The 23,265-nt window shown below is 38.5% G+C and overlaps 1 protein-coding gene across 1 annotated transcript; it reads right to left on the bottom strand.

Annotated features, from left to right (window-relative positions):
• Positions 1-842: 842 nt before the first annotated feature.
• rph3aa (rabphilin 3A homolog (mouse), a) lies at positions 843-21,276 on the bottom strand. The gene is made up of 15 exons (XM_062434526.1): positions 21,161-21,276; positions 20,868-20,997; positions 20,319-20,402; positions 18,566-18,674; positions 14,209-14,385; positions 13,849-14,052; positions 12,705-12,784; positions 12,498-12,572; positions 9,434-9,543; positions 9,215-9,341; positions 6,530-6,583; positions 3,815-3,966; positions 2,488-2,569; positions 2,302-2,398; positions 843-976 (listed from the first exon to the last, which is right to left on the bottom strand). Exons 1-15 carry the CDS (start codon positions 21,274-21,276, stop codon positions 843-845), a joined length of 1,731 nt encoding a protein of 576 aa, XP_062290510.1.
• Positions 21,277-23,265: the final 1,989 nt, after the last annotated feature.

The raw sequence follows: 23,265 nt of genomic DNA, 5'->3' as shown, positions 1-23,265 counted from the left end.
CGAGCAAGGATGGGAAGCGGAGGAAGTGCCATGATGTCTTTATTTATTAATCACGTGTATGCTACATCATGATATAAGACATGCATCAATAAGCAAAATGTTCAGATCAGATAACCTTTAAAAACTTAATTTCATGAGGTTTCTGCAATACTTTGCATCATTGAATTTGTTCTTAATAATAAGACTGTCGTGCAGAAGCATGTTGAGGTTTTATATTTCTCCAATAGGCAAGACAGAAAGCTCACACATGCACAGGAGAAGGTGACAGCGGTGATGGCGAGACCAACATGTTTAAGCTACAAAACATCTGTAATCTTTCCCGTTTATTCATTAACTTATGCATGATAATTATGCACAATAATAACACAAGCCAAACAAATGTTTTGGTGACACAAGCACTCGAACAACGTGGTCACACAGATCAGGTTACTATGCAGGACATGATGTCATATCAGCAGAGCACAGATACAACACAGGGGAAACAGGTCAGAGACGGAAAACTGGGAATCCCCCTCAGCTGGGTCTCATTACAACATACTGTTTATCGTCATCATAAAACATGATAGCACTCATTCAGTCATTACCGCCGGTCAGGTAAGGTTAATTTATTATGTGATACAGATTATGATATGATGACAGTGAAAATGGCTAAATGCATACAGCATACAGCGACCTGTTTTATGTTTTTATAGAGCCTCATCATCCATTTTTGCACGTTGCACTACATAAAAGCAAGAGGATAATAGTAATAATAATAATAATCTGTCCACCTGTGCTCACTAGAAGACAATATTCCACAGGGAGAAAGAGAAAGAAAATACATAGAGGAGGAGAAGATGTTTTTAATCCTCAAACTGGACGGTGTTGTCATTTAGCAGAACATGCCAGCGCTCGATCTTCTTGTCTTTGTTCTTGAGGCATTCGTACCAGTGCTTCAGACTCTCTCCTTTACCCTGGATGCCTAACTGACATCCACCTGAAGGCAAAGAGAGAGGGAAGAAAAAGCATTAATATGAGAGACTAAACAAGAGATAAAAAAGGTAGTTTTGATTAAAGTAAAAAAAAAAAAGGATGAAAAAGTCTCGTTTAAAAGACATAGCTATTAAAATGTGGCCTAGAAAAACAACTATCAGCTCAATAGTCCCAGGGTTTCTCTGTAAGGACTCTAATAAAATGTGCTAGTGACTCTCTGTGAGTCTGTGAGTCTGTCATTATCACAGCTAATAAACTAATCAGCATGTTTACATGTCCATTGTTATAATACCAACATGTTTGACAGGAAAGGCTGGTTTACCAACAAAGCAAAGCTGGCAAAGTCACAGGAATCATCAGATTTACTCTGTGTAATAAGGGTCTAAATCATTTGATTTGACTAATCAATCCTAAACACAAAGTACAGAGACGTTGTAAAACAATGCAACATGTTGACTTAGTGATGATGAACAAAGTTATAACAACATCGGTCATAGGAGAATATATGGGTCAATGTCAAGTAAGGTTTGGCAACATGAGCAATTCAATAATATGTTAAAAAATAGCTTTAAAAGCAGCATCAGGTTTATTAAAATGTACATTTAGTATTTTTGTTGGTTTTATATCATTTGAAATGACATTTGCACCATTTTTTACCAGAAGTAAAACTGAATGCTCCTGAAAATGTCAAATGGTGTGACCACAAAAGAATGATAAATATTACATATTTTATCCACCTACAGTGTATTTAAGTGGACTTATACTAATAATGACTTCATTTAAACAATGTAAATGTTTCCTGATCTCCATGATTCCCCAGAGTAAATGTAATATTTAGAACAATTGTATTCCATTACCTTTATTTAATATAAAAAGTTATAATGTAAGATCATGCCAAACTAGTTGATATGGTGTTTTATTGACAATTTAGTGTTTTTAAGCAAGTTGAATGATTTGGTACAAAGTTTTTATGGTTACACCACTTAGACATTTTTGCCATAATCCTCTAATATATTCTCTCAAAATGGATTAAAAGGATTAAATTTGATGCTGGGTCCACAAAAAAAGAATGTGTGCAAGTTATTCATACATTTATTTTCACATTTTAACTTCTTTAAATTTGAGTAAACCACATGGACACACAAAAACGTCATTGAGCCATATATGTTTGTACCACATTTCATGGCAATCCATCCAATAATTGTTGAGATATTTCACTATGAGCCAAAAATCTAAACCTCATGTTGGCGCTATAGGAACAGTCAGGGGATCACAAAAGTTTACGATGGATGGAGAAATGCGAATACAAGTGAGCATTAGTTAACTTACCAATGAAATCATTGGATTTGCCCATGTCATAGTCCCAAACTGAGATGTCCAGAGTTTTCTTGGCCAGTTCTGCGTGTTTTATTTCATAACTGAACTCCTGAAATGAAATTATGAAACACAAAATTACATTCATTACAAAGTTTCTGATGGATGTCTGTGTGAGCAGAGGAACAGAAATAGACTCACCTCATTAAACTCTGGATTGAGGGTCTTCTTTTTTATCTGTGTCTTGTTTTTAGCTTTCTTTCCCATATCTGGCCTCAGAAATCTACACCACAAAAGAGCGAAGAGGGTTAAAAAAAATCCTAATGCTCCTTTTTCCTTTGCACATATCTGGAGGCATTACATTGTGATTATCATAATATCTACTAATGGAGGATAATGTGCATGCTTAAGTGCAAAATTATCACCTCAGTAATGTCTGAATATTTAAAGGAGTAGTTTGACATTTTGGGAAATATGATTATTAGCTTTCTGTTAGATAGTTTAAATCTTGTTAGTAGTGAAAAACTCAGATATTTTACTTAAAGGTAGAGTCGGTGATTTTGGACAAAGTGATCAGTAGTTTTCATTAAAGTTTTTATCAAATTTAGATTGTTCAGTTAAGTTTTTGTCTGCTGTGTAACAGGAGCTGAAATTATTTTGTTTGGGTGTTTAGTTCAAATATCAACAATATTTCTCCAGAATAACTGACCTTTAGGTAAAAGTAGCAACACAATAAAAACGCACAAAAAATACTACATTACAAGTAAAAGTCAGTCAGAATATTACTTGATTTAAAGTGCCTAAATATTGGCAGTAAAATGTACTAAAAGTATCAAAAGTAAAAGTACCCAATATGCAAAATGACTCTTTTAATTATCATGTGGTATATATATATATATATATATATATATATATATATATATATATATATATATATATACAGTATATTATTGGGAGATTAATACTGACTGAGTGCAACTTTTAAATATGGTCAATGTTGTAACAACTTATTCTAAGATAAGATAAAATAATATTCCTTTATTAGTCCCACAGTGGGGAAATTTTCATTATTGCAGCAGCAAAGTAGATAGTAAAGATAGAAGAGCATCAATAAAAAGGAACAATAAATATTAAGTAAGTACAAGAGCAATAAAAACAATAGTAGTAAAAAAAAAAAAAAGGTAAAATAATAGTAACATTTTGTTGAATGAGTTTGATAATATTATTTGACAGAAACTGAGCACATGTTTTACATATAAAGTAGTAGTAATTGTTGTGAAATACATTTATAGTGTAGTAAACTGTATAATTTGAAATGTAGTGGAGTAGAAGTATAAAGTTGCAGCAAATGAAAATACTCAGGTACCTAAAAATTGTACTTCAATACAGTATTTGAGTACTTAGTTACATTCTCCCACAAGATCCTCTCATCACTCTCAACTCTCAAAGCACACAAAGCAAATAAAACATATTTCCCACAATATCAAACTATTCTTTTTAGCCATAATCTGATAAATTCGGTACATACACTTTAACAAATGGGTCAGAGTATCCGTTGGAGTCCATGGCGGCCAGGTGAGCACAGCGGACAACGCCCACGATGAGACGACCCTGCTGGCTGCTGTACATCAGTGACACCAGGATACGACCCCTCTCCTCCGAATCCTCAGCCTCGTTCACCTGCACACACACACACGCACACACACACGGAAATAAGTGAGGGTTTATTTCTGTAGCACGTCTCAAAACAAGGAATAACATTTAGTACAAAGCTTCAAATCGACAGGATAAGAACAACCAAAAAAAAAAAGTGCACGTGCACACGAAGTAACAGTATTTCATGTCACTGATCCTAATGCTCCTTTGCTCTTTGCACATATCTGGAGGCATTACACCATGATTATCATAATATCTACTAATGGAGGATAATGTACATGCTTAAGTGCAAATCTACAAGCATATTATGCAACAGGGTTATCTCCATTTGTCTTAAACTTTTGCACGTCATCCTACTCAAGGCATAAATCTTTAAAAGCGGCTCACAAATATATATCATTTCTTTTTTTATCTTTAAAAAAGAAATTCCCTAAAACAGGTGGGCACTGCAGTGTTTAGCAAATGTGACTCAAACAGCTGTAAAGAGTAGATTTGTTGGGGACTATTTTGAGCGGCGGATGAATCCACATTTGGTGCTCCAGGGAGTATTTCTGTCAGCAGGATGGTGTGTTTGGGGGGTTGAATTTAAATAAACTACAGTGTGTGTGTGTGTGTGTTCGTGGTGATAAAGGAGCATGTTGGTGTGGCTCACTGATGTGTTTTTAATGGAGGTTTATGTAGGGATGCCAAATCTGACTTTTTCTTTTCCTGATCAGTTCCAGATTTCTCTTTTTCAATGTAAAGGAAGATGAGAGATTATTTTTTAAACACATTATACAGAAAATAATAGAAAAATAATTGCCAAAAACATGTTAAAAGACTGTAAACTATGTCATACTGAATTTTGGCCTGAAATAGTTGCTCTATGACGTAGAGAGGTTACTGTCTTATGACCCCTCCTTACATTATAAACACTAGAGCGTACATACTCGTAGTTTTGCAAACTTTCATCAGAGACAACAAGGATTCAGTTTGGATAGTCTGCTGTTACTTGTGAACGGGGTCGTTTTCGGTCAACGTTTGTGCTCAAAGAGTTATTTTAAACCCAGTTGAAGCATCGGTTGACGGATGGAGCTGCCAGCTGCTTCTGCTTCGGCTTCAGCACCGACTGTGCAGCTGGGAGCTGCCCGGCCAGAGGGGGGAAGCATCTGCCGGGCAGCACTTCACCCAAAAAAAAAGCACAGCTTCAGGGCCTTTTGCTCCGAGGGTGACGCTGACAATGAAGTCGCCAAGGACAGTAGAGGAGTGAGAAGTGAACCAAACTCCATTGAAAAAGATGACAATTCAACATCACACTGATTGGTGAAGGTTTGCTTGTAAATGAGTCATTTAAGTTACATTTTTACCAAAAGAATTCAACATTTACCTACAAAATATGTGCTGAATTAAACAGTTACTTTATTCTTTAAATATCATCCATGTTGCTTTCTCAGGAGTTTGGTGAGAGCGTTGTTAACTCAGAGGCTGTTCAGTTGGGCTTTCAGCGTCTTCAGCAGAAACTAAACACAGTGTTTCAGAGCATTTCTCCATAATTTCAAAACCTAATTTTATATACTTTACAATCTTTATTGTCATTCAAATTTAACCTTTGTGTCGTACTCCCCGAACCCCGTCTGTTTTGACTGTTCCTTCTTTCCTTCCTTCCTTCCGTCTGTCCTTCCTCCCTCCTTCTCTTTCTTTCCTTCCTCCCTCTCTCCTTCCTTTCTTCCTTCCTTCCTTCCTTCCTTGCTTCCTTCCTTCCTTCTTTCCTTCCCTCCTACTTTCCTCTCTTCCTTCTTTCCCCTGTCCTTCTTTCCTTCCTTCCTCTTTTCCTTACTCCCTCCCTCCCTCGTTCCTTCCTTCCCCTGTCCTTCCTTCCTTTCCTTCCTCCCTTCCTTCCTCCCTCCCTAATTTCCTTCCTTCCTTACCTCCTTCCTTCCCTTCCATCCTTCCTTCCTCCTTTCCTTCCTTCTTCCTCCCTTCCATCATTCCTTCCTTCCTTCCTTCCTTCCTTCCTTCCTTCCTTCCATCCTTCCTTCCTTCCTTCCTTCCTTCCTTCCTTCCTTCCTTCCTTCCTCCTTCCTTCCCTGACTTGAGGACAACAGGAGGGTTAACTGTGTGGTTAGTTGCACATATTTATTATTGCTTTACACAGAATTTAATATCTGCCAATATTTAGCCAAGTGCTAAAAGCTGAGTTGGCAGTACATCATGACTGTATGAGTGTAACAGAAACAGTGAGTTTTATAATGACACTGACGAAGAAATTTAATGTGGATCGATCACGTCTGGCTGGTATCCGATCTACTGAATGAGGTCAGTATCAGCTTGTAGCTCTATGACACAGATACATAAATTATATCAGGCTTTGGATACACAGAGGAAAAAAATATTGTTAGCCGATGAATTAATTGTTGGTTTTGGTCCATTCATGAGATTTGTTGACAAACAATATATAAAATACCACCAGGCTTACTGATAAGATGTAATCTGCTTCTCTGTCTTTACAGTTTTACATTTTTTAATACACATATGCTACGTGTACATCATTTAATTGCCATGTATATACAGTAGCATGTGTGAGATGTACAGTATCTGAGGGTCTTACATCGTCCTCGTAGAGAGCCATGCCACGGGCCGAGCCTCCTACGGCCTTCTTCACCTGCAACGAGAGAAAAAACAGATCTTATAATCATATCATCATCACCACCAGCACCATTAGAGACACCCCCCCCCCCATGAAAAACACCTTATATTTACGTCAGGACAGCGCCCTCTAGCAGCTGAAGTAAGTATGATGGCAGCAAAGGAAGAAATCAGGTTACGTTATTGAAGAGTGACAAAGTCTGCCTAAGGAGGGTGATATTTCTTTCCTAGGATAGCGAAGTCTTGACCTCCCATACTCCGTCTTTCATTGGCTTACCCTGATCCTCTTATCCTAATCCTAACTAGTCTCACTCCTCATACCTAAGCCTCACCAACACAACCAATGAAGGTAACAAATAGTAGCCTATTAGAGGCAGAGTAGGGTGTGTCATTCCTTCACCATCCTAGGAAAATAAATTTTAGGTCAGGGTGGATGGATGGGTAAAAAAAACCATAAACGTAGTCGTAGTGATGAACCTACAAAGAATTATCAGTGACTCTGCAGCTCCCTTCAGCTTTATGACGCTTTATAGTGAGTTTCAGCTCATTGGGAGTGTTTATACCGAGACAAATCACCGTTCACACCTGTGTTTATCACGCGTCTCCAAGGCGTCCAGCTGACCACTTGTGTTCAGATTTCGTTACTGCCTACATCACTTCCACTAAAGGCTCAAACGTTTGATTAGTGTTGCACAGGCTAGCTAAGAAAACAAACCTGACTGAATATACATGTACAGGCTGTTAAAACTGTTGAGGTTGGCAGGAAGTCATTTGGCGTTGGCGCACTGTTGCCAAAGCAACCACTGTAACAAATGTTCCTGTTATGTCCTTGTTGGGGACGCATCAGGACACATTAGCGTTTACACTACAAAAAATAAGTGTCCCAGACCACCTTGGCTAGTGGTTTGAGTGATCGTATCACAATGTGTCTTGGTAAACAGGCTCATTGTTTAGCTGTCTGGCTGCAACTTTTCTGTTCTGGTTCACTCTCAGCCAGTGGTGTGCACAACGGTGGTCGCCCCCCCTTGTTGCCCAATTGTTGAAAAACGCGCGCTAAAGTGCCTGCTTGGGAGCCAAAACGCATGCTAAAGTGCCCTCTTGGGAGCCAAAACGCGTGCTAAGGTGCCCTCCTGGTTGGCAAAACACACTAAACTGCCCTCTTGGGAGCCAAAATGTGCGCTAAAGTGCCCTCTTGGGAGCCAAAACGAGCGCTAAAGTGCCCTCTTGGGAGCCAAAACGCGTGCTAAAGTGCCCCCTTGGGAGCCAAAACGAGCGCTAAAGTGCCCGCTTGAGAGCCAAAATGCGTGCTAAGGTGCCCTCCTGGTTGGCAAAACACACTAAAGTGCCCTCTTGGGTGGCAAAAACGTGCGCTAAAGTGCCCTCTTCAGTAGCGAGAACGCGCTGTATGTGCCCTTTTTTTTCTTTTCGCCCCTGCCCTTCAAAAACTATGTGCACGCCACTGCTCTCAGCGCTCTCAGTGAGTTGTTTACAGAGAAAAAACTGTTTTTAAAAAAGCCACTGTTCACTACCTGCTCAGCACCAAACAGCAAACAGACACAGTTAGCTGTAGATTAGCTGGTGAACATAGTCTAGAATTTAGCAGATAAAGAGCCAGATATTTCCCTCAGGAGATGGTAGAGGTAAAAAAAAAAATAGAGCTAAAAGAGAGTGAATATTGGACTTACATCAGAATCAGAATGCTTTATTGTCATTTGAACATTACTGTTTCAACGAAATTCTCATGCAACCCCTCCGTGGTGCGACACAAAAAAACATAATCATATAACAGTCATCATATAAACAAGTAAGTGTAGATACTGCAGTCTGTATAGCACATTGTATTGCACTTATTTAAATTAATAATTTAAAAGAGTCTACTTCTGGAGATTTCTGTTCAGCTCCTTGATGGCACAAGGATACTTTTTTCTGCTGCCCCCAAGTGGCTGAATGATGGGTTACTGCAGGTTTAACCCATAGACTGTATATAAGAAATGGACGTAACATCCGTAACGTCACCCATTGGTTTGTGGACTGCTGCTTGGAAGCCAATAGTATCGGATATGAGCAGCGCCATCTTGAAAATTTCAGGTGCATGCCGGGAAAAATAAAAACACGGATTCTACTTATATGGGCATCAGGAGGGGCATGAGGCGCCCTCCTGAACCTGTGAACCAATCAACCTGTCAATCATGACGTAGCCACGCCCTAATGTATACCCTGCTTTATTGTCAAATATAAAATCAGGGAGGCCAAAATTTCACAAATGAACATCATACTGCATTGAAGAAGGCTTTAAACTAGTGATTGAGACCATAAACACATTTTGAAAACGTTTACTGAGGTTAGAAATCAAGTGAGAAGTTGGTGAATTCTTCATTGACTTGTATAGAGATGGAAGTCCTTTTGACACCAAAACGGTCGCCCCCTGGTGGCCTTTTGATAGAAATGCAGTTTTAAGTTAATTCCGTGTTGGCATAATTTCAGAGGACCGGAACTCCCCTCCTGATATCAACTTAATAGATGGTGATATGTTAGTGTTGTGTTCACTACTTGTTTCTGCTGCCCCCAAGTGGCCGAATGATGAGTTACTGCAGGTTTAACCTTAGCGTTGTCACATATAAGATGTCAGTGTTGTCGTCAAGCTTACCGGCATCACTCTCTCTAAACAAACACTGAAGTTCTTCTTCTGGTCAAACTTCAATTTCTTCAGGGCCACTCGCGTCTCTCCGATGAACTCGTTGTGTCCAAACTTGTCCTCGTCGCTCACTGAAATCCTGCAGACAGACACAGGCTCAATTAAACTGTTTTCTTTTAACATAAATGGTACATTATTATTGAAGGTAAGTCGGGTTAAGGTTGCTCTCACCGAAGTGTTTTGCGTGACATTTCATCATCGGTGATGCCGTGGTAGATGAGCGTCTCGTTCCACACAGGATTCAGAGTGTTTTTAAGTGTCTTGGTGCGAAGCTTATTAGACTGAAAAGCAGTAACACGAGACAAAACATTCACGTGAGAAGAGAAATATAAGAGAAAGACATTTACCAGCATCTATGTAATTTAATTCATTAAATTACAGTTACTGATGAAAATGTAGATGATTACAAAGGAGGTTACATCTGAAGTCAGACTTTTAAGATTTTGCTCAGGAGGGTTTATTTCTCATGTTTTAATATTTAACATGTTACTGAATACAGATATTGCTGTTTTTAATTCTTTGAAATCAATATTTATTTTATATTTAGTAAATAAATCATGAAGTGGGCTTATTTGGAGCACACATGGGCTTAAATGGAGTTACAGTAACAATTAAACCCATTTTATTCATCAAATCTCTTTATTTTATATTCCAAAATCTACATGAACTAATGAATACATTTTCAAATGAGAGATAAATGTTGCTTTATAAGAAATGATCTCCCTTATAAATCATGTCAGTATCCATGAAAAACAGCTGAACTTAGATTTTGGTGCTTAATGGGAACATTTACCCTAACAGCTGAAATTGGTTAGAACATTATAAAAGTCATAAAATATAATAAGTAACATTACTTTGATTAAATCATTTAAATAGTTACATTACTTATTACATTTTAAATAGAGTAACTAGTAATCTGTAACCAATTACATTTCCAAAGTAACCTCCCCAACCCTGTTTATCTCCAATATCTTCAGCTTTAGCTTTAGCCTGACAAATTTACAAATTTTTGTGTGTTTCTAAAATGCTGCGACATGTTTTTATTTGTATTTTCTAAGGTCAACACTGCTGAGCACAGGAGCACTTTTGTTGTTCTAAGCAACATTTTTTTTAAAAAAAGCTATTTTGTTAGCATGTCCAGCACTAACACTCCTGGGACCTGTGGATGCTTTCCTACCGAGTGTTTGATAAATATGAAGCTGGAGCCAGCAGACGGTGAGTTTAGCTTAGCATAAACAACCCAACTTTGACATTTCTTCATGTCATAAGTCTAGTAGCACTGATTTATGCTCATATATTTGATGCCTGGAGCTCTAGTCGATGCGTTTTTTGCTGCATCGTATTATTTTAGTGCATTCCTAGTTTTTTAAATGCACCCTAAGCACTTTTTTTCATTGTATCAGCTAAAGCCCTGCAGCAACACCCTGATAATGCTGCTTATTTATAGCTGCATGAATCAATATTTCCATACAACAATAATAACCTTAATTGTTTATCACCTGTCATGTAAAGACGGAGCTCCGAAGTGCTGAATTGGAACGATGTGAAGCCAAAAATAGATGATATGAGGCATTAAAAACAATACTAAGCAAGCCAGTAGGAAGTTTAACAAGATATAAGCAAGATTTAAAAAGATAGTACCTACATTTATTTTAAAGATACCTACATTTCTACTGTTTTGAGTCATTAACCTCCTGTTGTCCTCGAGTCAAGGAAGGAAGGGAGGAAGAAGGAAGGAAGGGAGGGAGGATGGAAGGATGGAAGAAAGGAAGAATGAAGGAAAAGAGGAAGGAAGGAAAAGAGGGAGGAAGGAAGGGAGGAAAAAGGAAGGAAAGGAGGGAGGAAGGAAGGATGGAAGGAAGGAAGAATGAAGGAAAAGAGGGAGGAAGGGAGGAAGGGAAGAAGAAGGGAGGAAAAGAGGGAGGAAGGAAGGGAGGAAAAAGGAAGGAAAGGAGGGAGGAAGGAAGGAAGGAAAGGAGGAAGGAAGGAAGGAAGAAGGAAGGAAAGGAGAGAGGAATGAAGGAAGGAAGGAAGAAAGGAGGGAGAAAGGAAAAGAGGAATGGAGGAAGGAAGGAAGCTAGGGGGGAGGAAAGAAAGAGAGAAGGAGAGAGGGAGGAAAGAAGGAAGAGAGGAAGGGAAGGAAGGAAAGAAGGAGGGAGGGAGGAAGGAAGGAAGGACAGAAGGAAGGGAGGAAGGACAGAAGGAAGGAAAGAAAGAGAGAAGGAGGGAGGGAAGAAGGACAGACAGAAGGAAGTAAGGAAGGAAGGAAGGAAGGAAGGGAGGAAAGAAGGAACAGTCAAAACAGACGGGGTCAATTTGTCCCGGGAGGACGTCACAAAGGTTAAATTTCTTGTGGGACTACATATTATATGGATCTGATGGCTTTACAGGAGCTTTTTACTCTATTTTAAATAATTACTTTGCTTTTACAGCCCATAACTTTACTGTTTGGGTTCATTCTCGCTGTTCTCATCAACCTTATTCTGCAGCAGGCAGCAAAAAAAAAGTTCTGAATAAACGACAAGCTCAGATCAAAGTGCTTGGGAAAAAGACAAAGTTAGCAACTCGCTGATAAAGAGAGTGGAACATCTTGCAGCTATAGAGGCATATTTCTTTTTCAGAGGGAGTTTAAAACAGAGCTAGAAGAGAAGGAATATTTGACTCGCATTAATCTTGTGGACAGAAACACGACTCCAAATGTCTGTCTGCCGAAACAGTCACTAAATGAAATTCATGGAGTGGTTTGTGTGGGTGAAGTTAAGCTTGTTGTGGAGCTCCAACCCTAAACTGACTCACCAGATGGTTTATTACACAGAACCAGTAAAAAATGGTGCAAATGTAATTTCTAATGATATAAAACCAACAAAAATACTAAATGTACATGTTATTTGTACATATGCATGTTTTTTTTAAAACAATTGTTTAAAGATATTTTTGGATTACTCATCTTGCCAACCCTTATTTGTCACTGACCCATAATGAGATCTCACAAGAATCCTCATAAGACGCGGATTGGTCGTTCGGACACAAGCATGTAACTTGAAGCCTGACTAGATGGATTCTTGTGTGATCTTGTGAATCCAGCTGCCTCTAAGGTAACTCCAGCCCAAAGGTGGCCAAAAAACCCCCCCAAAAAACATTTTAATGCAGCTTTAAAATATTCCCAAAACCACTAAATCAGAGCTTTGCAGCTGTTACAGTCAACATCTTGAAGTTATAATAAAGGTGGTCATACCTTACTGGCTCCAGGTAACAGGTGCAGCTTAACATACGGGTCAGCGAGTCCATTTGAGTCCATCGGCTTCAAACCCTGAGACACATAAGAAACAACAATGCTCAGATTCAGCAGGGTTTATGGCTATATTTCACATATTTTACTGCAGGAGTTGAGATATTTCTATAAATCTATGTAAACTCATTGGATAACTCAGCACATATTTACCTTTGCTTTGACAATACAACAGTGCAGGGCGTGACTCTCCTGTTCGTAAAGGAGACTGAACTCAAGAGATCCCAGAGTGGCTGCCAGAATATAAACACAGGAACACTTCAGACATCTGAGAGAGAAATTAAACCCCTCGAAAAAACACATATTTCATCAAACTTCTCTGACTCACTCCCAGGAATCGCTCTGAAAAGTCAAGTTAGGACTAAAAATACTGCTACCTCTGAGCAGGATTTATGCTCAATCAGGCCTACCCAATCACATCTTTCCACAAATCCAGTAATATATCTTCCATTTCCTAAGATTAGTGGAGTAACAGGACATATAGTATACATTTGCATATAAATTATGGGGCTCTACTATAATATCGTCGTATGATTTTTAGTTAAAAACTCCTTATTTATCTTAAAACTGGCTCTTTATGCAGCCCCTCCGTTCAGCCTCTGTCTGAAACAGGCTGTTTTAGCTCCTGTCCTGCAAGTTTTGAAACTTTGACTATGTGTAACCCAGACATTTGATATTGTAACAGTATATTAATGACGGAAAATGAAAAAAAGCATGATATATCCCCTTAAAGAAAGTTCAATTTAGGCCAGTCAATTCGGAGAAGCTTGATAACCGCAGCCCTTAACTGGACATATCCTGCACATTTCCATATATATTCTATATTTAGATTCTCTATACTCTACTGGAATATCTTTGCATGATTTACAGTAAAAAATAATTCCTTATTTATCTTATACTGGCTCTTTATGCAGACCCTCAGTTCAGCCTGTCTGAAAACACACTGAAACTCTGAGTAATTGTAACACAGACATCTGAACCCAAAAAGTGTGATATGTCCCCTTTAAGAAAGTTACATTTTTGTCTTGTCAAGGCTGATTTCCAACTCTGAGAAGCTTGATAAACGCAGTCCTTGAACTTTTACATCAACACCCTCTAAAACAGATAAACATTGATTTGTCACTCTTCATTTCTCTGTGGGAAATTTCTCATGCAGCTAAAGGTGCAAACAGAGGAATTTATAGTAGTTACACAGATACAAAAAATAACTTTAAAAAGTAAACGCCCAGGATCAGTAAAGGCACCTTCACTTTCTATGAATCAGACATTTGTTTTAAGAGGGAAAAGTAAGTCGTACTGGCATCATCTGAGTCGTAGTCATTGTCCTCCTCCTCTGTTCGGTCGGGTGTGGGTTTCGGAGGATTGGGGTTGTTGGCCGGAGGATTGACAGGTGGAACAATTCTTGTCACAGGAGCAGGAGATGAAATGTAACTGGAAACAGCAGGTTGTCTTTTTTCCTCCACCGCTGGAGGGGACACTGTCTGTTCTTTCTTCTCCACGTCTGCAGGTGCAGCTAAGGACATCACAATACTCAATTAGTGATTAATAAGGCCTGAAACATCTTCTTTTTTTTCATGTATTGATTTTGACGTTAAAGCTTTTGAAAGCTTCCCTGTAGCGTTTGACTTATTCTTAGAAGGAAGCTGTATGAGTTTACCTGAAGTGGAGTTGACCTGCTGTGCGTTTGCCTGAGGCGGTTTGGAGGCTAACACATGTCGCTCCGTCTTCATTACAGCTGCTGGATTGGACCGGCTCTCATTATAGCTGTCAGCTGTTGTTCTTGCTGTCTGCTCCCATTGCTCTGATCCACAGGACTGCTGCTGCTGCTGTGGCTCTGCACTGAGTTCTGAGCAAACAGAAGAGTATAACTGGCACCACTACAGCTGCTGTTTGCCACACAGCTCCCAGTTATATATCACACCTAACAGATAATACTTTATTTTAACCCTCTTCCCCAATTACACACACTTAAAAGTCCCTTATATTTGCTCACTACTTTATTATAGGGTGTTATTAATAGTGTTGGGCAAACTGCTTTAACTGTAAACTCATTACATATTACTTATTGAAGAAGTCATCACTCAAAGATAAAAAGGCAAAGAGGCCTCAAACTAATCCTGTCTCCACTAAATTACGTTTAAACACTAGAAAATTGTTTTTACAAATTACAGTGCACAAAGAAACATAATCGCTTTCTGGTTTATGTTCACAGGCAATGTTTTGTTTTTTTTTGTTTTTTTTGAATGAGTGACATTTATGTGCTGCCCTGAAGTCAAAGAGAGTTGGTCGAGGTGGACAGCTGATGTACAAAACGCCAGGCGCTGACACAAGAGACTGAGGTTGACATCCTGATCCTGTGTGTGTTCAAATTTAGGCAACAAAACCACTTTAGAAAAGGTCGTTTTGGCAAATACATTAACCAAAGACATTTCCAGCATTACATTTCCTGCAAACGTATTTAACGTGTTTGCAGTTTTGAAGTATACAAAGGTAATTTTCTGAATACTATCATATGTAAGCAAATGAAAATCTTTGAAATTCTTGCATTTAAGGATAAAAACAAATGTTGCTTTAAAAATTTCAATCTAACGAATTACTACCAAATTTTTATCTAAGCTTTAACCTTTGTCGTCCTCCCGGGTCAAATTGACCCCGTCTGTTTTGACTGTTCCTTCTTTCCTTCCTTCCTTCCTTCCTTCCAACTGTCCTTCCTTCCTCCCTCCATCCTTCTCTCTTTCTTTCCTTCCTCTTTTTTCTCCCTTCCTTCTTTCCTTCCTCCATCCCCCTTTCTTCCTTCCTTCTGTCCTTCCTTCCTCCCGCCCTCCCTCCTTCTTTCCTTCCTTCCTTTCCTTCCTCACTCCCTCCTTCTCTCTTTCTTTCCTCCCCCCTACCTTCCTCCCTTCCTTCTTTCCTCTGTCCTTCTTTCCTTCCTTTCTCCTACCTTCCTTCCTCCGTCCTTCCTTCTTTCCTCCCTCCCTCCCACCTTCCTTCCTCCGTCCTTCCTTCCTCCCTTTCTTCTTTCCTTTCCTCCCTTCCTTCCTCCCTCCTTTCCTTCCTTCCTTCCCTCCATCCTTGCCTCCTTACTTCCTTCCTACCTCCCTCCTTTCCTTCCTTCTTCCTCCCTTCCTTCCTCCCTCCCTCCCTCCTCCCTTTCCTTCCTTCTTCCTCCCTTCCGTCCTTGACTCGAGGACAGCAGGAGGGTTAAAGCTGCATTAATATATTTGTGGCCACTTGGGGGCAGCAGCACAAGCTCAAAACACAACATCGACATATTATTGTGTTGTAAAGTCACATATTCTGTACTAAACTCTTTGGAAGAGGCTGTCCACTGCCAACCACTTTAAACCTGCAGTGCAGAATTTTTACATATAAATAAACGTCCATTTCATTCAAGCACTTGCCAAAAAAGTTCACATAATGCTGATTAAACCTATCACCGCCAGATAAATCTCTCTGTATTTCACAGAGTTTTTTAATCTCACGTCTGGCGCGACATTCCCATCCTGGCTGTTAATCTTCCGGCTCTTTTAGACTTCCCCAAGTTTATCAGAACAAATGGATTATTTCTGAAATAAGTCATTTTGTGAGGGTTGTGTGACACTCATAACATTTTATCCATCGTTTTACAACGACAGCAGTCTGGTACGCTCAGTGGTGGCCTTTACTGTGTATTTTATAGTTGAGTACCATAAAATCCCCAATAAACCTACCATAAAACATGTTTACAGCTAGTGACTGTAATTTACATATCATTATGGGTATAGTGAATGATCTTTTTTTGTGAATTTGTGGTATTTTACTGTGAACACATTAGCAGTAGTGCTCCTGTAGTTGCATGATGACAGTGAGTATCCAGCCTATAAAAGGATTTGATTTACCTGTTGCAATGATACATTACATTTTAAATGTCTAATAACAAATAAAAATGTACTTAAAACTAAAAATTGTTAACGTAAAGCATAACGTTACAAGTAAGAAATCCACATTTGGATTGTTAGCTATGACTTCAGCGCGTTTTATCTTTGCACCGCTTTAATAATAACTACTGAGCAGGTTAGCTGAAGGACTCAGTGTTCATTTTTAACCATTGTGTCTTTGACCCCGTCTGTTTTGACTGTTCCTTCTGTCCTTCCTCCATCCCCCTTTCTTCCTTCCTTCTGTCCTTCCTTCCTTCCTCCCTCCTTCTCTCTTTCTTTCCTCCTCCCTACCATCCTCCCTTCCTTCTTTCCTCCTTTCATCCCTTCCTCTTTTCCTTTCTCCCTCCCTCCTACCTTCCTTGCTTCCTTCTTTCCTCCGTCCTTCCTTCCTTCCATTCCTTCCTCCCTTCCTTCTTTCCTTCCTCCCTTCCTTCCTCCCTCCTTTCCTTCCTTCTTCCTCCGTCCTTTCCTTCCTTCTTCCTTCCTCCTTTCCTTCCTTTATTCTCCCTTCCTTCCTCCTTTCCTTCCTTTTTCTTTCCTTCCTTCCTCCCTCCTTCCTTCCTTCTTCCTTCCTTCCTTCCTCCCTCCTTTCCTTCCTTCTTACTTCCTTCCTTCCTCCCTCCTTTCCTTCCTTCTTCCTCCCTTCCTTAGTCCTTTCCTTCCTTCTTCCTCCCTTCCTTCCTCCTTCCCTTCCTTCTTCCTTCCTTCCTTCCTCCCTTCTTTTCCTTCCTTCTTCCTCCCTTCCTTCCTCCCTCCTTCCTTCCTTCTTCCTACCTTCCTTCCTTCTTCCTCCCTTCCTTCCTTGACTGGAGGACAACAGGAGGGTTAAGCACTCAAATAGTCTTTAATATAAAGTGCAATGATGGCAGCCCTTTATTTAGATAAGAAGAATATAAAGATCCATTCTGAATTAAACTCAGAAGCCAATATGAGACGACCAATATTTGGGGCCCATGTGTGTTTTTAGTAGCTTGGAGTTCAATTTTGTGTGATGTTCAAATGACAAAACAAGTAATAGTTCTGAGGCTGTTAATAAATTCGGAGCAGTGATGACAGTAGGAAGAGACAATGAATAGATGGATTTTGGCAATATTTCTCATGTAAAAATGTCCCCTGAATAAAAAAACAGTGACACAGAGATTTATAGCAGCCAGTTTGATGTGAGGAGTTAACAAACGACGACACTTTGTTGTGGCACTTTTGGCACTTTGTGTTTTGTGCGCTCGTGTTGTAATAACAGCAGACAGTCATGACCTGTGGCGAATGTGTGTCTCTCATAATCTCATAATTTGTCGTTTGGATGTGTGTTTTGTTATTATAGCTCAACTAGTACTTATTTTACAGCCTTCCTACTTTAATGTGTTCACAATATTTATGGGTCAATGATGTTTTTTTGTGTCCATGTGGTTTAGTCAAATTTAAAGGGGTTAAAATGTGAAAATAAACATATGAATAACTTGCACACATTCTTTTTTTGTGGACCCAGCATCAAATTTCTGCTTTTAATCCATTTTGAGAGAATATATTAGAGGATTATGGCAAAAATGTCTAAGTGGTGTAACCATAAAAACTTTGTACCAAATAATTCAACTTGCTTAAAAACACTAAATTCTCAATAAAACACCATATCAACTAGTTTGGCATGATCTTACATTATAACTTTTTATATTAAATAAAGGTAATGGAATACAATTGTTCTAAATATTATATTTAATCTGGGGAATCATGGAGATCAGGAACCATTTACATTTTATTTTAAATGTAGTAATTATTAGTATAAGTCCACTTAAATACACAATATTTATCATTCTTTTGTGGTTACACCATTTGACATTTTCAGGAGCATTCAGTCTTACTTTTGGTTAAAAAATGGTGCAAATTTCATTTCAAATAACATAAAACCAACAAAAATACAAAATGTACATTTTAACAAACCTGATGCTGCTTTTAAAACTATTTTTTCACATATTTTTGAATTGTTCATCTTGCCAACCCTTATTTGTCACTGACCCTTATATAAACCTAATATCTTTGTATAGTTACCAGGCTCCCGATGATTCGTCATAGGCTCCTGTGATCCATTATAACCTGCTGGACCAGATCTGCTCTCAGTGCTGGCCTGTTGAGGTCTGGAGAGAGGGAGGGGGGCAGGCAGACCCTGCTGACCTCTCCCCTTAAAGAACCAGGCTCCCGAACGCTTCTGTACCTGCAGGTTAAATTCATATGAAACACAAAACACTGAGTCAGCTGAATGGAAACTACTGAGGTTAAATGTTATAATAACAATATATGAGCACAATAACCAGGCGCTAAATGACTCATACACACAAAAATACAGACATAGAGATGTATCGCCATGACAACTTCATCCTCGGGCCTCTGAAGAGACGTTTTGGTGCTTAGTTTTAGATAGATGAAGAAGATACATCAGTCAGAATATCAAAAATTGGAAAAAGCCTAAATATAGAAGATTTTTAATAAAAGCCGTAATGAAAACAAATCAGACAAATACACAGAATAATGTAAAATCACTATACACATTCTTATTTGTGTTTCCTTTTTATGTGTGCATTAACTGTGACATAATTAAGTGAAAAATGTTAAAAGTTAGATGACAATTAATTAACCTTTGGTCTTTGAAAGCTAAATTAATTGTTTTACATAGTGACATTAATATTTGATGCTTACATTAAAATCAAATCACAATACAGAAAACACTATGAAAAGTAGAGTAGATTTCATTTCTAAGTTTAATTTGATTTCATACACATTTTAAATGTTTCAAAGATAAGCAAACATCAGTATAATCATTTGCAACCAATCATTTCTGCAAGTCTTAAAATTGCATTAATTATTAATTTTTTGCCACTAGGGGGCAGCAAAACAAGCAGAAAACACAATATTTACATATTATTGCTTTATAAAGTTCATATGTTGAACATTTTTGTACAAGCAGTTACTGATCAACATTCATCTGGAGTCGTGTTTCTGTCCACCTGCTGAATGTAAGTCAATATTCACTCTCTTTTAGCTCCGTTTTTGCTCTCTACCAACTCCTGAGGGACATATCTGGCTCTTTAACTGCTAAATGCTCCACTGTGTTTACCAGCAGGTCACCAACTTTGTCCATCTACTGTTTGTATTCGCAGCCTTATAGAGCAGTTTCTCTGTGCATGACTGACAGGAGAGAGCATTTATTTAAAGAGTCTCCTCGAGGCAGAGACCTCAACAAACAACACTTTATAAGAAAAAAACAGAAAGTAAACCTTATTCTTCAAGTCTCATATTGATCATAATTGTATCTGTGTGTTTTAAAATTAAATAAGTGTTAGAATAAATCATTAATCACGGTGGATATTGAGGAAGTATCAATGGAAGGTAATTTTCCAGGCCACTAGACAGTGAAATGCAATTTTGAGCTAAAAGCCAAGTCTAAAAGCAAGAAAATTGTTCGTATCATCAGAAAAGTCCTGTTCTGGTGGCAGATTAATGACTTAATGCCAAAATCTGGCACCATAATTTGATCAAACCCACTTTGTTCTTCATCCCTCCTCAGTGGTAGAAGAACATTTACTCGGGTACTGTTCTTAAGTAATGTATTTTGAGGTACTTGAGTATTTCCATGTGATGCTACTTTCTACATCTCAGAGGGAAATATTGTACTTTCTACTCCACTACATTATTTGACAGCTTTAGTTACTTTTCAGATGAAGATTTGACACAATGGATACTGATAACACGTCTGTACTTTTACTTAAGCAGGATTTTTCATTCAGGACTTTTACTTCTATGGGAGTGTTTTTACATTACTATATTGATACTTTTACTATCTGGTAACTTCTTCCCTCACCTCTTTCTGTTCATTGCAGATTCTGCACAGCCACGTTGGATAGTTCCCGTTGTTGCTCGAAATCCCACATTTGCTACACATGTGCTGCAAAGAGGTAAATACATAAGACACACACAAATACACACACACACACACACACACAAATACACACACAAATACACACACACACACACACACACACACAGACACACACACAAATACACACACACAGAAACATAATCCTACACAGACTTAGTCCTAGATAGCCGGTGCATACAGCACATATATTTTCATAGTTCAGCAAGCATTAACCTTTACTTAGTTATTGGGAGCAACAAGAAACAGAATGTGATGCATAATATCAGGAAAAACACAGTGTGTGTCAGAGCGAGTTAGTATATGGTTCACTGGCTGCTTATCGCCATGGGAAACCTCTTACGATCTACAGAACACTGAAAAAAATATAGTAAACAGAAATTCTCTCCATGCAGAGTGGAGAAGTGTTGCACGCTTGTGTAGTGACTGCTTTGTTTTCCTTATTCAAGCAGAAATAATCAGACATCCACCCACCTTTTTGCATTGCACACAAAGGACAGCTGTGACCCCCTGTGGTCCAAAGGACGACCCACAAAGCAGACAGCGGGACTGCCCGTCACCACAGGCTGTCCTCTTGATATTATCCAGACGACTGGAGAGACGCCTGAGAACACGTGCAAATAAATTGTTAGCACAAACACAAACTTGGCACTGGTTTTACACCAAAAATACCCCAAACAAAACACAATTCAACTCAGTGAGCATTTGCATTCATGGCTGACGTGATGAGGATTTGGTGCAACAGAGATAATAGTTTTCCATCTCACTCGATTCTCTGCTGCTCTGTGGCCTCCATCATGGCCGCACGAGCCAGTACGCTGTTGATGATCTCCTTTTCCTCATCTGTGAGCTCCTCTCCTGGTGCGCCGCCAGACATGTTCATCGTCCACCAAAAAACCTACAAACAAAAAAAAACCCCAAAGACACACATACAAAAATAAACACACAGTGGCACGCAAAGTGAAAATGCAGCTTAAAAAGTGTGACGCTCTAAGGAGAGCTGAACACTAAAATCTGGGGACAGGAGCACAGCTGGAAGCATTGTGGAGGTAAAGCAAGACTCAGCGACTCCAGAAACAGTCACAGAAGTAATATTTATGTTATTAGAATGTAATGTAATGTCATTTGATGAAAAATAAAATAAATTCTAAATATTGTTTTAATGTCTAAAGAGAAATACAAACACTTTTCCTGACTGAGGTTATCATAATTCATACATGAAAGGGTTATGGTTTAAAATGATGTTTGTGGTTTCCCATGATTCCTGTAGAGTGAGCAGCGATGTGCATGATGAAAGCATCGCACTGGAAAATTATGGTATCAAAAATTGAGATTGTGCCTTTGCCAGAGAATGATGACAGTCAGCGATATTACACTAAATATATCAAATATTACACCACATCTTTAGGTGTCTTTTGTCTGTTTAATGTAAGTACAACATCTGCTAATGACAAACTTTCTATTACATTTAAAGAGTAACTATACACCAGGTTGAAAAGCTGTGTTTTAACTCATTCTCTAGATTAATATTTAAAACCTACTGAGAAAAGACGACACCCAGCAGTGATGTCATGGTGTACATGTTTACATCACAGCAGCAAAATTTGTTTAGTTCCTTTTTAAACAAAATAAGTTGCATGCAACAAACTACACATTAAAATGAAAGAAAACTGACTGCTTAGGATCATTGATAAGGTTTGCATGCACACAATAATGCAATTAAAATGCTGCATTATCAATTATTAACTCCCAATAACTCCCATTTTCTTTAAGTATTCATTGTGCAAAGATAACTGGGAGTTTTTTTGCTCCTTTAAAACAAACACAATCAAACTATTTATTCTATCCTGTAAATCAGTGTCTGGTTTCATTTTATATTGCTGCTTCATCTACTTATGTATTATCTATTATTATTTTTCTTCATCATTCCTCAGGGATATATCTATATCTGATCAATGCTGCTTATCAAACATAGTTTTTCCTGTTTCCTTTTCTGCTTTTTGGCACTTATCTGGTTACCTTACACATGTGAATCCTCTCTTCCCTTAAACGCACATGTATATAGTGTTTCCTTCTTTTTTTATTGCACATATTTCTATTTTTTATGTTTTAATTGTATGTGTATTTGCTCTATTTCATTTGCCTTTTTGCCTTCTAGGAGTCACAAGACACCTGACTGTACACGTTCTCTGCACTGTATAATGGCAATAAACTTGAATTAAATCATTGACTGTGTTCAGAAGCCTGTGTGAGCTGATTATGCAACATTTGATCAAGATAGCCGTATTTGTTGCATGCATAATTATAAACCGCCGCCCTTAAGGCTACAGATGGATCTTGGATCGCTGCTCTGCTGCCTCGGGATGCTGATACGGATTTACCTGCTTCCTGCAGAGTGTTCATGCATATAAAGATGTGACTCAGGCGCATGAACAGCCTGGCCAAAGCTTAAAATACTACTACTAACACTCTCCGATTCTTTCAGTTTCTTCCTATCTTCTTATTTGTATTGCTATTAAAAAATATTGAGAAACAGTTTCCAGTTACTTAAGCTCTATAAGGGTTTAATCACACTAAAATCAGCACAGTGGCAACAACAGTGTTAACACGCTGATGTTTAGCAGGTATAATGTTCACCATGTTCACTATTTTAGCATGTTAACGTTTGCTCATTAGCACCAAACACAAAGGTTGACTTTTTTTGAAAGGTGCAACATAAATTAAGTTACTATTATTGAAATGAAGCTTAGCAAAAGTTCAGACAGGAAGACATTGTTTGCATGCTTCTGTCTATAGTTTTATTTCTAATCCCTCTCATAGCTTATAATTTCCTTGTTGGGATTTCTGGGGCATCAATTAAGACATCAGCTGT

This window comes from Scomber scombrus, chromosome 15 (assembly GCF_963691925.1).
Source record: "Scomber scombrus chromosome 15, fScoSco1.1, whole genome shotgun sequence".
NCBI classification, from domain to species: Eukaryota; Metazoa; Chordata; class Actinopteri; order Scombriformes; family Scombridae; genus Scomber; species Scomber scombrus.
Note: the sequence above shows the minus strand (reverse complement) of the source record. Positions and strands in the feature narration are given on the sequence as shown.